Source organism: Pinus tabuliformis, chromosome 3_1 (assembly GCF_031772625.1).
Source record: "Pinus tabuliformis cultivar Carrire ecotype Pingquan chromosome 3_1, CPIR1, whole genome shotgun sequence".
Lineage (NCBI taxonomy): Eukaryota > Viridiplantae > Streptophyta > Pinopsida > Pinales > Pinaceae > Pinus > Pinus tabuliformis.
Genome location: NC_142301.1, coordinates 493,948,395 through 493,961,706, shown reverse-complemented (window position 1 = coordinate 493,961,706; position 13,312 = coordinate 493,948,395). Strand labels below are relative to the sequence as shown.

At 40.0% G+C, this 13,312-nt stretch overlaps 1 protein-coding gene across 4 annotated transcripts in view; it reads right to left on the bottom strand.

The window, feature by feature from the left end:
• LOC149187960 (uncharacterized) overlaps window positions 1-13,030 on the bottom strand; it is a 38,360-nt gene extending 25,330 nt beyond the window's left edge. Inside the window, exons 1-4 of one of the 4 annotated variants that reach the window (XM_089411513.1) lie at window positions 12,959-13,030; window positions 12,793-12,849; window positions 10,600-12,578; window positions 9,040-10,148 (exon numbers count right to left, since the gene is read on the bottom strand). In XM_089411513.1, the coding sequence (XP_089267639.1) occupies window positions 9,040-10,148; window positions 10,600-12,315 (2,825 nt within the window). In that variant the 5' untranslated portion in view covers window positions 12,316-12,578; window positions 12,793-12,849; window positions 12,959-13,030. The other 3 variants (XM_089411512.1, XM_089411515.1, XM_089411514.1) reach the window with 3 other exon arrangements.
• Window positions 13,031-13,312: the final 282 nt, after the last annotated feature.

Here is a 13,312-nt window from a genome sequence, read left to right as displayed (position 1 = left end):
TCTTACACTTGTTTCTTTGCTTGATACAACTCACTCATTGTAGTTAGTAATCATCAAATTGAAAAAAAGATTACATTTTCATGTTGTTGCAGTAAGATTTCAATGAAGTCATAACACCATTGGTTTCATCTCCATTACCTTTTGAGTACACAACAACTTCAGAATCAACGCTTAATAAAATCAATTAGACATTTTCATATTTCTATGGTAGCTACACACACATTAGTTCAAGTGTAGGGCTTTGGAATAGGTGTTGAAAGTAAACGCTCCAAAGCTACAAAAAAAACATAGAATCCTATGGTAGGGAGTGAAACCCACTTACCGCATCACGTTTCTAGGAAGCTCCTCTTACACGGGAGTCAAGCACGAGGTCACATTGGACACAGCAAAGTAATTTATCCTGCTTTGTTGGTTAAAGTGGCATTGATTTGCACACATTACAAACAATGTCAAAAGACACTTGGGGGTCACTTGAGAGGACTATCTCGTTTTGAGGGATATCTCAAGGGGATTTCCGGCTTTGATACCCTGCCCTTGCATGTATATCCAACTATCGACTGTCCCCCCATACTGGGTTGTTGTAGGTGGTGACCTTAGTGACCATAATCCTAGGGTTGTTGCACAAGGTGATGGCGAGGGGAAATCCTTGTTGTACCTAGGATAGACGTTGGCTAGACTCACTTGAGTCTTCTCAGAGGGTGCTTCACTATATGTGAGGATACTTGCACCAGGTTTGGACCGTTAAGCAAGTTGCCAATGTAACTAGTGTGGTCACTGTGAAAAGATTGTTTGTGTGGTTTACTTCCTTTGATTTATTAGCATGTGTTGTTTGTTTTTCCATTTAGCAGACCTTAGGTTGAATCTGATGGCAACAATTATGGAGTTTGCCAATCAAGGGACCCCTTTTATGGGGAATCCTAGTCCTTTTCCTTGCTTTGGAAATACTGGTCCTCCCTACATGACCACGTCGTCCCTTCCCGAATTCACGATAGGTTTACCGGTATGGTTGTTTTCAACTTCGTTGGTCCCAAATACCCAAGTTGTTCCACCTCAACTGTGTTCTCAACAACACCAACCTCATGTTGACCCTTTACCTTCTTTGCCCATCATGTCTTCTTCCCTTTCTTCTTCTTCGCCTAGTGAAAGTCTTAATGCTAGTAACTAGGAGGCTAAGAAGAAGAAGAAAAGAAAGAAGAAGAAGATGCAAAATAGACAAGGGGGCAACGAACCAACCATTACTGTGAGTGTTGATAATGTTGAGCAACGCTCCAACATACGTCGCAAGCTTAAATTCCCTTGCAATCTTTGTAAGGGTGACCACCTTCTTATGGATTGCCTTGGTATTCCTAAAGTCTTGGAAGTGTGGTTTAAGGATTCTCATCAACTACATGTTGGTCCATTAACCAGTGATTATAAGGTTCCAGGGAAAAAGGGTAAAGTTAGGTTTCCTTGTAGGTTACGTGACGGGAGTCATCAAACTCACCTTTGCCCTCATATAGATGAAGTCTCAAAATTATTGAAGTGGTTGATCCAATTCACTTATTGGTCGATCCCACTCTCCCTTTAGACACTGAAGTTAATACTGCTTAGGTTCTTCTTGTCAATTCAGGTATTTCCCAACAAGGGGTCATTTTTCCTATTTCCACGGAACCCCCTCCAAGAATTGAGGTCATTTCCTTTAATTAGTAAAGACTGACAGATCCTTGTCTCCCTTCTTGCATCCCTTTCCAAATCATTGTGAAGGCTTGTGATAAGAACGTGCATCACACTATTATAAATGAAGGTGCTTCTATTAGCATTCTATCCTTAACCGCTTGGCAAGCTTTGGGTCCCCCTCAGCTTGTGTTTGATACTCAGAATCTATTTGCTTTTAATAGAAGAGCCAGTAAACCTTTAGGGATCCTTCCTCAACTGCCCATTACCTTGGAAGGAAAAATCGTTTGTATTGATGTTATGGTAGTCCAAGGCCCCTTGGATTTCAATTTTCTCCCTAAGAGAGACTATGTCTGTGCCATGAAAGTTGTCGTGTCCAAACTCTATCAGGTGATGTCTCTCCCTCATAATGAAAACATTGTGACTATTGATCAGCTTTCATTTGTTGGTCTTAATCTAACTGCCAACCATCCGAGCTCCCTGAATGTTCCATATACACAAGTGGTATCACCCCACCACAGGTTAATTATGTGGCAACTTGTCCCATGCCTTAATTTACTGATGAAAAAGAGCCTCACACTGTATGCTCAACTTCTTTTGACTTAGATCTGATAGTTGACATGGTGAACCCTTCAATGGGGGCATTGAAGCTTGATCTTCCTATCCCTATTGAGTCCCTTCACATGTATTCCTTCCAGAGCTTTGTCCTCTTGGAAGCCATGATCAAGGTCATATGAGCCTAGTTCCTTTTCTATGTTAAGCTCGTTAAAAAATGAAATGGGTTGCATGAGCAGAGTTCTTTTCCTATGTCAAACTCGTTAAAAAATGAAACAGGTCTCCCTCCATAAAGTTTAGGGGGCATATGCCTCTGGTCATCATGCCGGAATTAGGCCACTAGCCTCTGCAAGTCATGCAAGGGGTAAGGAACCTATCTCAAGCACAATTTTTTAATGTTTCAAGCTCGTGTAAAAATGAAACCTATCTCAAGCATAGTTTTTCTTTGTTTCAAGCTTGTGTAAAAATGAAACTTATCTCGAGCTTCTTTTGTTGTCTTTTCATGCTTTTAAAATGCATATGAAAATGTTGAGTTCTTTCTGTCTTTTCCTGCTAGTTAATTGAATTAAAAGTCACTGAGCGATCTCTTTTCCATTCTCAACCTTGTTAAACTGTGAGAAGGACGCAAGTATACATTTATCACTTTTTCGGGCTCGTAGAAATGATACGAAAAAGGAACCCCTTGAAGTTATCTTTAAGCTCTTTTCAAACTCTCTAAATACGAAAAGATAGTCAAGTGAACTTGTTTCTTTCACACTAGTAAAAGTATTTGAAAGAACGTCTACTCAAGTATAAGTTTAACCATTTTTCGAACTGAATAGACTAATTATGAAAAAGGAATACTCTAGTCAATCATGGTTAGAAGAGTTCTCCTTTGTATTGTTTTATCCCTTTTCAGCCCTAGAGACTAAATTTACGAAAAAGAACATTCAGGGGTTTCCTTTTCATTTATTTTGCAAACTCTCTAAACATGAAAAAAGAAGTCGAGTTATCACTTCATTAGGCTCGTAAAATGTAAACAATGTAGGACTCATCCATCATGATGAGACCGAACCACTCCTTCCTAGAGTTCGTTAAAAATACATTGAAGGACTCATCCGAAGGATAAGCTTATACTTCAAGCATATGTTACCCTCCTGAAGCACGTGTAAAAATAAAGAGGTGCTTGGCATAAATTGTGGGGGTAATTCGGAAAGAAATATATAAATTTTGTATTTGAAAGTACAAGAAGTCACTCTTGAACACGACACTCCATCACTCTTCATGTCAGGGTTGGGAAATCCACTTGTCCCTCTATTGATCATGCCCCATTGAAAGTCTTCATATTGGTCTTTAGTCCTGTTTTTTAGTCAAGCGTTACCAAGTCAATTATCGTGTCGTCAATATGTTCAAGAGCAATTCAACCTAAGTCAAACAATTTTGCAATCCTAAAAGCCTTTTATCATGTCATCCATCCCCGAGTCAGTGCCAAATCACTCTACTTTGTTCTATTTCAAATCTTGATGCTCGTTTCATGTCATTTACGGGGGATACATTAAGGCCCTCCTACAATGGATCACTTCCTTTCGACTTCAGTACATTATCTAGGAAGTTGATTTAGAAACTTTTCAATACTTGGAACTTGCATCCCTCAATGGCAGATCTCCTCGCTTTTGACCTTCAATCGAATGATTTTATGGGTGTTCGACTTCAGATCACTTATTCACACTCCATAAAATGCACTAGATTACCTTGAGGGCCATTGTCACTATTGGTGGATCCTCTCGCATATGTTAACGGTTCTCATCATTAACTAGTAATTAGATGGATTCAGCCATGTTTGACCTCAAGACATTTATTCACATGGTAGATTCATACTACCGATAGATAGAGATGAAGACCCTGGATCTTGTCTGATATATCCAAGTTGCTTGGAGTTTTGAGTATCCATGATTATGACATAGATCCACAATGTATGTCTAGTTGTTGTGTTCATACTAAGTCTTTTGAGCATGGATCCACAATGTATGTATGATGGCTATGACCTCGCTTTCTTGACATGGATCTTTGTCAGTGTTCCACGGGGACTCGCCCCCCCCTTAGGGGTCTAGTTTCCTCGCTCCCCCGCGCTCCGGGGACTTGGGGACGAGTAGGGGACGTTTCCCCACGCTCCCAAAATGGAGGAAACTCAGGGGGACGTGCCAGGGAAATGTTTCCCTTCCCTGAGGGGACATTTCCCCACGCTCCCAAAAAAATGGCCTTGCTTATAGTTTACGATTTAATAGACCTAAAGTGGTACAAAGCTACTCATGTTCTGTATGGGGATAACGTCTTGTGCTGTCTTTTGGTTTCAAAGAGCGTTATTTTAGAGGGTCAGTATCATGGAAATTTGTTGGACCATATAGCACGTACATGAATTTTCCCTTTTAAAACTTCTCCTTTTTTTCTCAAGTGATGGTTGGATTACAGTGGGGAGATAACTGGAGTGACAGGCAAAGAATATGAGACATTCAGTTTGTGTTTTTAATTTGCATGACATTTGACATACAAACTATGGAAGCAGCACCTATGTCATGTGGGAAATAATTGGGTGGACTATAGACTAACATGCGTTTATTGCAAGCATGACAAAATACTAAGGGCAGCAAGAAATCTCAGGAACCGTCGTTATATATGAATTTATACAGTTACAAAATTTACACAAACCACAGTTGCTCAGCTTGAATTCTCAGGTCTAAAAATTATTTTCACCCGTGAAATACTCTGCTAGTTTGAAGTTTGAACTGCATGGCATTGCTGTAATAAGGTAGACAAATTATCCATGCCATCGTTGGTCACCCAAGTTGGTTCACAGATGGTCATCCTGCAGTCAATGTCATTTGATAGTAAATTGTCAGAAACTCTTTCATGTGATCTTCTCATCTCTCCTGGAACTAAAACTCTTCTTTCAGCATATGGTGTACTTTCTATATTATATATAATATAACAAACTTTCTAGCTGTTGGATCCAATACAGCTGGACAACCCATTGTAGTTGCCCCTTCTACTACCAATGCAGTGTTCCTGATCTGTTCATTTACCTTTTCACAGAATTCAGTGGCTACCTTATCAAGCTGAAGCTCTCCCTATGTCTGACCAAAATCTAAATTAGAATTTGACCAAGCTGAATTAGAATTTTAAATTTATTATTTTATATGATATTATAAATTTGGATAATGTCAAATGATATTCATATCAATGATCATGCTTTGCAGCTTTTCAATTCAAACCAAATTGTCATAGTGGACTCAATTAATAAATTATATTTTATATTTATAAATTTTTAAGACCCTGACGCTCCCCCACGTTTCCTAAAAAATGGTTGGGAGCTTTTGCATAGGCTGCTCCCGCGCCCCCTCGCTCCCTCGCCCCCTGGTCCAGGAACCTTGGTGGAACATTGATCTTTGTACATTTCCATACTTAGAGTTATTTGTATTGTGAGTATGGGAATGCCTACCTCAAAGATGATCATATGAGTTATTGTACTGTGATCTTTTGATGGTTGACTTATAAGTTTCCAACCAGTTGTTCCTTGATTCGAACCTTAGCATGATAAAGCACTTCAATGATTGTACATTTTCTAACTTCATGCTTTAGGGGTCAATCTGTTACACATTATTTTGTCACATCCAAGCAAATGGTGTCAAATCTGGATCTTTCGCTATCTTAAGAACTATTGTCATCAATCCCCATAAAGGATGGAAGAAATACCTCCCCATAAAAGATAAGAATCTTAGATTACATACCTTAAAAACCCTATTTTTGGAGACAGTCATAGGTGCCAACATTATAACCTGCAACATTGCATCTTGAATAGCTAATATATTGCGTCGCCATCCCAACGTTCTTTCTCAAAAAGTGCATTGGTCCTTTTACGTGGGTAAAAATTAAAAAAGATCATGAAGCTTCCATTCTAGAAGCTTCGCGGAAGTCTTTTTCCGATCGGTAAGGATATGGACTCGAATCCCTACTTAAGTGGTTCTCATCCCTACCATAATGGATCTCATCCCTTCCATTGTGGATCTAATTCCTACCTAAGTGGATCTCAATTTTCCATCCTTGCCTTATAAATACAACACACTTAAAGGGAAGAGGGGTTGGCTTTTAGACTTTTGAAGTATACTTTCACTCTGCTAAAGTATCCATTGAAGGCTTTTGAATGCAAGGTTGGAATCGAGGACTATTGGGAGGAAGCTATCAACATCAAGGCATCAGTTGTAACTCTCTCATTTTCCTTATTAATACAAAATATATTTCCTTCCCACATACGCTGTCTCAATGTGCAAATATTGTAATGGAACTCCTTGATCATCTATTTAGAATCTGTTGAGCATTTTATATATCAAATTCTTTGATTTGTTGATTGTTGGTGATATTGCAGGTTTTGGTTTTGAGGATCAAAGGCATAATGAGAGCTACAACAAACAAAGGACGAGCAAGGACAAACTTCAGATTACTAGGTATCTCCATGTTTACATTTTCAATTCTAGGGAAAGCTTGTATATTTTTGTGTGTTTTTTTCAAGGGTTTGGTTTCCGAACCTAGGGAGATCGCTCTTGTCCACAAGAGCGATTAGTCCGTCAACACAAGAGAGACAACTCCAAAAAAGTCACTTTACATGCATTATGAATAATCAATAATGCAAACCAGATGCAAAACCTGAACAGGCTGACTCGTCGGCAATGGCAGGCCAAAAGATCTTCAGCACTCAGGGCTTCCATGTATGTAGACAGTCAATGGTACTCAAACTCCTCAACATGCTCTGACTTGTTAGTTGTAACTATCATTGTCAATTGGACCCCATCACACTTCCATCCCAATCACCCCTAAAATTTGTGTCAAGTCAGTAGTAGTACCCCTAAAATTTGTGTCAAGTCAGTACTCAATGCAGCAAAGTTTTGCTCTCCACGGAAAGGGGGCAGCAAAAGGAAGGTTGGCCCTCTTATTCATGATGGAGAATAATTTGTCAAGCAAATTGTTGTCAAGCCATAAATCAATTGAATTTTCTTCACATAGACATGGGTTCCATCCCCCCAGAGACCATGTTATCATGTTAATGCAACCAATTGACAAATGAGGCCAAGTGCAAATCCTGGGTGAATTGATGTAGAAACCTCTCAACCATAACTTGGTAGCCAAAGGTCATTGGATCGAAAAGACAATATTTTAAAGCAGCATGATCCTCTCCTATCAAAAAAGGGGTTCACCCAATGGAAAAAAAAAATGGAAGTTGATCAATATAATCTGCTATATTAAGATCCTAATGGAAAGATCACCTTTGTTGATTTGGGCACCCATCAATTTACGATGAGCTTTCAAGGCATTGCTCATGCACATCTGCCATATAATACAAGTGCCAAAAGTCTAGTCAACTTCCCGATAACAACTGGACCAATCACATATCAGACAGGTCAAGGGCTAACATGATAGCAGGATGCCACATTTGATTGACAAGTGCATTTCCAATTAAAAGCAGACAGTACCATTCACATTAAATTAATAAATGGAAATGCTATGTAGATGCTGGGTGGATGCTATGCCAGCAATAGGCAGGCACCACATAACCAGTCAAATGACACATCAGTATGCCTTATAAGTTATAACATACATATATAATACAGCAGATACATGTCAAGATCTAGTCATAAATGCTTTGAGGTTTAGTCACTTGAAGGGGTGCAACACAGATGTCAGGTCAGTGCCACATGGGCATCACAACAGATAGCAGCATTCCATCAAGGATAAACAAATAAAATACAGTAAGTATTTGAGAAAGATGAAAGGAATGTGCTGAAGAATATTTTCAATGGGTCAAGTATGCCATTATGATTAAACCCACTTAATGACCAAATTAAAACTGGTTTAATGAGTAATTAATCCAGACCACAAATAGAAATAGATTAAGGTAAAGCTAAAAGATTTAAATCCCATGACCACAAATCATCAAGTCCAAAGACATGTACAGTCCTCGTAATACCAATAAGGACCTAATTTTGGAGCAACCTCATGGACATCTCAAACTCACTGTGATGTCAATAGACAAAGAATCTAAGTAGATTTGACTTCAAACCAGAAACTTTTGAATATGCCTCAGATGGACTCAAGGAGCTAAGACTTCGTGACTCAAAAGACCAGTTACACTTCAGAAAATATTCACAAGCACTAAAATATTTATTTTAAATATTTGTTCTTTGTTTTGGCATATTTATTGGAGGCAAAAATAGTGTAGATAATTGAAAAAACCAGGAAATCAAACTTTTCAAGAAAACGATAATATGGAAAATGGAATCACAAACAATTGAAAAAATGAACTTGTTGAACTCGGACAAGAAGGAAGATAGAATGAACAAAAACTAAGAATTGTGCTGTCATCAAACTAGGGAAAATTCCAATCAGGCCTTTGGACAGCTATGTTCCATAATGTATGTATGTCCCTTCGATGGATAGATAGTCTTTTCAATATATGCAAATAAAGTTGGCTGTATCGAAAATATAATGGAAGATACGCTACAAGAAAGTACAGTTTATGATAATCGATTAAAATGACTTTCAACATACTCAACTATGTAGAAGTCTTAGCTTCTTCTACGATATTGGAACTAAACTTATATGAGCTCAGTTTAATATAGACCAAATTATGGTTAGAATATATTATCTGCCCATTTTATGCACATAGATTACCATTTCAAGACATTATTTTCAAATATTAAACAATTATCATTTCAATACATTACTTCTTTTCAAATTCTACAGAAAACATTCTCAGTGGCAAACACAAAGAATGCATCTACTGTAGAGAAGTTGAATACTTACTTGAGCCAGGCACTTGTTGGAATTTGCTCATATGAATGATGATCGGTGGTGACCACAGAATCTTGCACTTCTCCCTGGGTAACTCCATTCGAAAAACTAGGTGATACCCGATGCTGGTCAACATGACTCCAATTTCCTTCTGCAGAATCAAAAGCTGGCTGATTCAACCACAAGCTATTACTACTTGAACCTGATGCTACGTCTATGTAGTCTTCACTACTTGGAGTGATGTCGTTGGGGTTCTGTAGTGGAGTAAACAGACAAGAGGGAAGACGACTTTCTGGTTCAAATGGAGAAAGTAAATTTCTTTCGGGAAGTGGGAGGAGAAAATCTTTTTCCTGTTCTAGCATGCCATTACCAACAGGTAACCAAGAAGGAGGCTTGCCTTCATTGGGAAGGTTGCCCTGTCCAAGCTGCGGTGTGTCCCACATCTGCCATTTGAATACACCATCTCCACCATCTAGAGACAATGACCGCAAACCCCAAGGCTCCGTGATTGGATGGATTTGGTCTCCAGCAACATGCACTTCAGCAACAAGTTCTGAAGGCAGTAGTTTAGAGATGGGAGACTCAATGGGCGCAGGTCTCTGTATTGGAGCAGAAACAGGTCCACAAATAGGGGACGAGACACGAGGTGTTTGTGTGCCAGAGACAAGTTTAGTTTCAGGGCCCAATGAAAAGTTGCTCATTGATTCAGAAACAGGAATGTGCAAGGAGATGGGATTTGGTGGAGCTAAAAGTTCCTCAGAAGAGCTAACAACCATTGGCAACAAGTTATGTGGTGATATAGTAGCAGGGGGAGACATGTTATTGTATGAACTTTTCATAGCTTGGGACATACAATCTGGAACTGAGTTAGTGATAATTGGCATCGTGTCTACAGGAGGAAGTAAGACAGGTACAGCTGATCCAAAACAAATATGGCTTGGAGATGATGACCCTGGTGAGACACATTTCTTTCCATCATCTGTATGACTCTTTTGCTGCAGTGGACTTCCAGCATCTGCAGAAGAAGCTGTCAAGCATGATGTCAAAGAGCTTGTAGTATGATGTTCCCACGAAATGGTCTGATTTGACACCGGCGATAATGGTTGCAATTGAATTCCCACCTAGGGAGGAAAAAGGAAAAACTCAGTTAGTCACTACTTTTCATTCAGTGGGGCAAATATCCAAATCACAGGAAGACCATGCAGAAGGAGGAGCTCAGTGTACAATTGCTAATCATGCCAGGGTAACAAAGATATTTATATTGGTACGTATTGGCAATTGTAACATTACACCCTAATATCAAGAAAATGTATCTTGCTTGTCATTGTACCATGTATGCATGTTTAGCTGTTTTTGTTAGTTCTCTGTATTTCAGATTGGGTAAAAGAATAAATATATATTACTGTAACATTTGCCTTGCAGGCCACATAATAGAGCTTCTCTCAACTGCCCTTCGTTATTTCCTAGTATTATAATATCTTCACTTTTCTTTTCATCCTAGGCCGAAATAAAGATAACTCGAAATAAAACGACAAAATGCAAGACAAACTGCCAGAGTATTTTGAAACTCACAGGAGGTTGTGACTGGTTGATTCCAGGACTCTTGACGGTAACATTTCCTGCAAGTTTCTGTGGTTCAAAGTTGCCAGAACCCTTCTCCCCCTTACCGCTGGTACCATTATTTTCTTGTCTGGAAGGATCCTCTGCAACGGTATTGCTTTCTTTACCCCAAGGTTTTGTCCAATCCGTTCTATTCCAAGCAGAACCCATGTTCTGTGTAGACTTAGTTGAACCAATAACAACATTGGTTGGCAATGGAAAGGTATCAGCAGAATGAACTAGTTTACCAGATTTTGTACCAAGACCTTGATCCATTCCAAAATTCTTACCCCGTGAGGATGTAATGCCGCTTGATTGCCATGCAGAACTTTTTGAAGGTGATTGAAATGGCCCTTTCAAAGGAACCAAATGCCGAGAGCCACCAGCCTTTAATATACTGTTAACTCCTCCCTTCAATGCCTGCTCGTTATTCTTTAACACAGAGTCAATGCCAAACACTTTAAAGTTTTTGGCACCCTTTTTGTCTGCAAAATTGTGTATTTTTTGTGACTCCTTCTTTTCATTCTCACCCTTTTTATCCAAATCTCCCTTCTTTTCATGCTCTTTTTCCTGCTTCCTCACCTCCTCTCCTTCAGCCGGCTGTTTATCCTTCCCCGTTCCTTTCTCTTTTTCCTTTACCCTATCCTGCCGTCTCCTTTCCACTTCCCTCTCCCGCCTAATTTCCCGCTCACTCTGCGCAGCTTCTTCTTCTTCAGCCTCCCTCAGCCTCCTCCTCTCCTCTACCAATCGTGCAACCTCTTCTCTCTGCTTCCTCTCCTCCTCCTCCTGCATCTCCTTCTCCAACCTAGCCAATCTCTTCTCTTCAGCCTTCCTCCGGGCTTTTGCCCCCTTTGTCCCTTGAGAATTGCATCCTTCTTCACTCTTCCTCGAGCAGGCCTTCACACCGGAACTCAAGCCCTCTTCGTCCCCCAAAGAGCCCCTTCTAAATACCCGTCTCCAAACCCACCTGATCCAGAAGAAGCCTAATCCTACAATTCTCATAAAGAAAATAACAACTCTGGGATACGTCTCGCAAGCCGAACACTGCTCCGTTCCCCCAAAAACATCACCAAGCACATTCCCATTGCTGCCCAAACAATCTGTCGTTCCCCTGAGCCAGGAATCGCTCACTGACCACTCCTTAGGCCAGCCCTTCCCATTCCATACCTTGGTATTCTTTCCTCCGTAGAGGCTTGCAACAGGAATGCCAATTTGCGTAATACCGCCTTTGATCACAACGCTGTTAGACTGGATTCCCGGACCAATAATACCGGGTGTAATGCCCGGTATATCCAACACCGGCCGCCGCGAGACATGCCCGCAGTATGTACACATAAACCTGCCCCCTGCAGGGTTCTGATCCCTATAAGCTGTCAAGCAATTCCTACACCTGCGCGTCGCTTCTTTCCGCCACTTCGCGGCCTCCAGCGCCTGAATCCTCCTCCTGTCCCGCAAAACCGCACTCCTCCTCTCCTTCCACGACATCAACCGCGGCCTCACGACCTCGTACCATCCAGGTATAACCAAGAGGACGAAAACGCAGACGAGGCGAGACGAAGTGACCTCGAACCTGAGACTCGGAGGAAGCACCTGGGAGACCGCAAATAAAAGGATCAAAGGTATCAGTACGCACGGCAACATGGTGACAACCCGCCGTGACCAGCGCGACGCAACGCACATTATACACATTATTCTTTCACCCTCCCTGCGACTCGAGCCCCTGACTTGTGCCCCCGCAACGCTCCAGATTTACAAACTGGAGAAACCAAACCAAACGAACGCTCCAAACAAAATTAAAATCAAACGGTGAGGCTTTAACTCCCCGTACTGGTCCTCAAACCCCCGTTTCACCTATTTGAAAACAATTCTCAATGCCTCAGAAGAATCGAACCCAAGACCTGCTGTTTCCAGAATTTATTCCCTGCTAGATTTTCGATATGTGCGTTTCTGCCCTGAAGGAAAAAAGCAAAAATATCACAATGGCGGCTTTCAATGCTGGCGAGGAATCGAAACGGGAACCCGCCATTCCCTGCTAAAGCCTTTTGGGTATCTACAATTCTTCGTGTTTAACCAAATGTTGCCCTAATCTTTCGTTACATAGTACAGTTTAATGGCATTGTTACAGAAAAGCAAAGAAATTACAAAGATCAGGTACACATTACTTACCAGTGCATGAATTAATTTTCATGTGACGGCATCTAAATGGCCCCCCTGCGAAGATTGCTGAAAAAATAAAATAAAAAATTTGTAAACGATCCAAAATAGAATTAAAAAAAGGTGAACAGTGTTACAGAATCCATGAACGAGGAACTGGCTGCTCTGTTCCGCCTACCTTTTGTTTCTTATATTTGTGTCGTCGTTTTCATCTGGCAACAATTTAGCGATAGATAACATTTCGCTGATCAGGATTTATTGTTATCATCAAATTTCATTCCTTGGGTTAGTTTTATTTTCTAACTCAAATCATTTTAAGGTTTTATTAATTAAAAAATTATATTGATCCATTTTTGTATTATTTTTTATTTTAATTTTATTCATTAAACAAATTTAAATTTTTCATTAATTAAAAATTATTAATTTAAAGATAAAATAGTTAATAGAGGTAATGTTTAAAAGTTTTGGAATAGTGAATATCGAGATAATATTTTTATTTATTAAGTAGTTTTGGAATAGTGAATATTGAGAT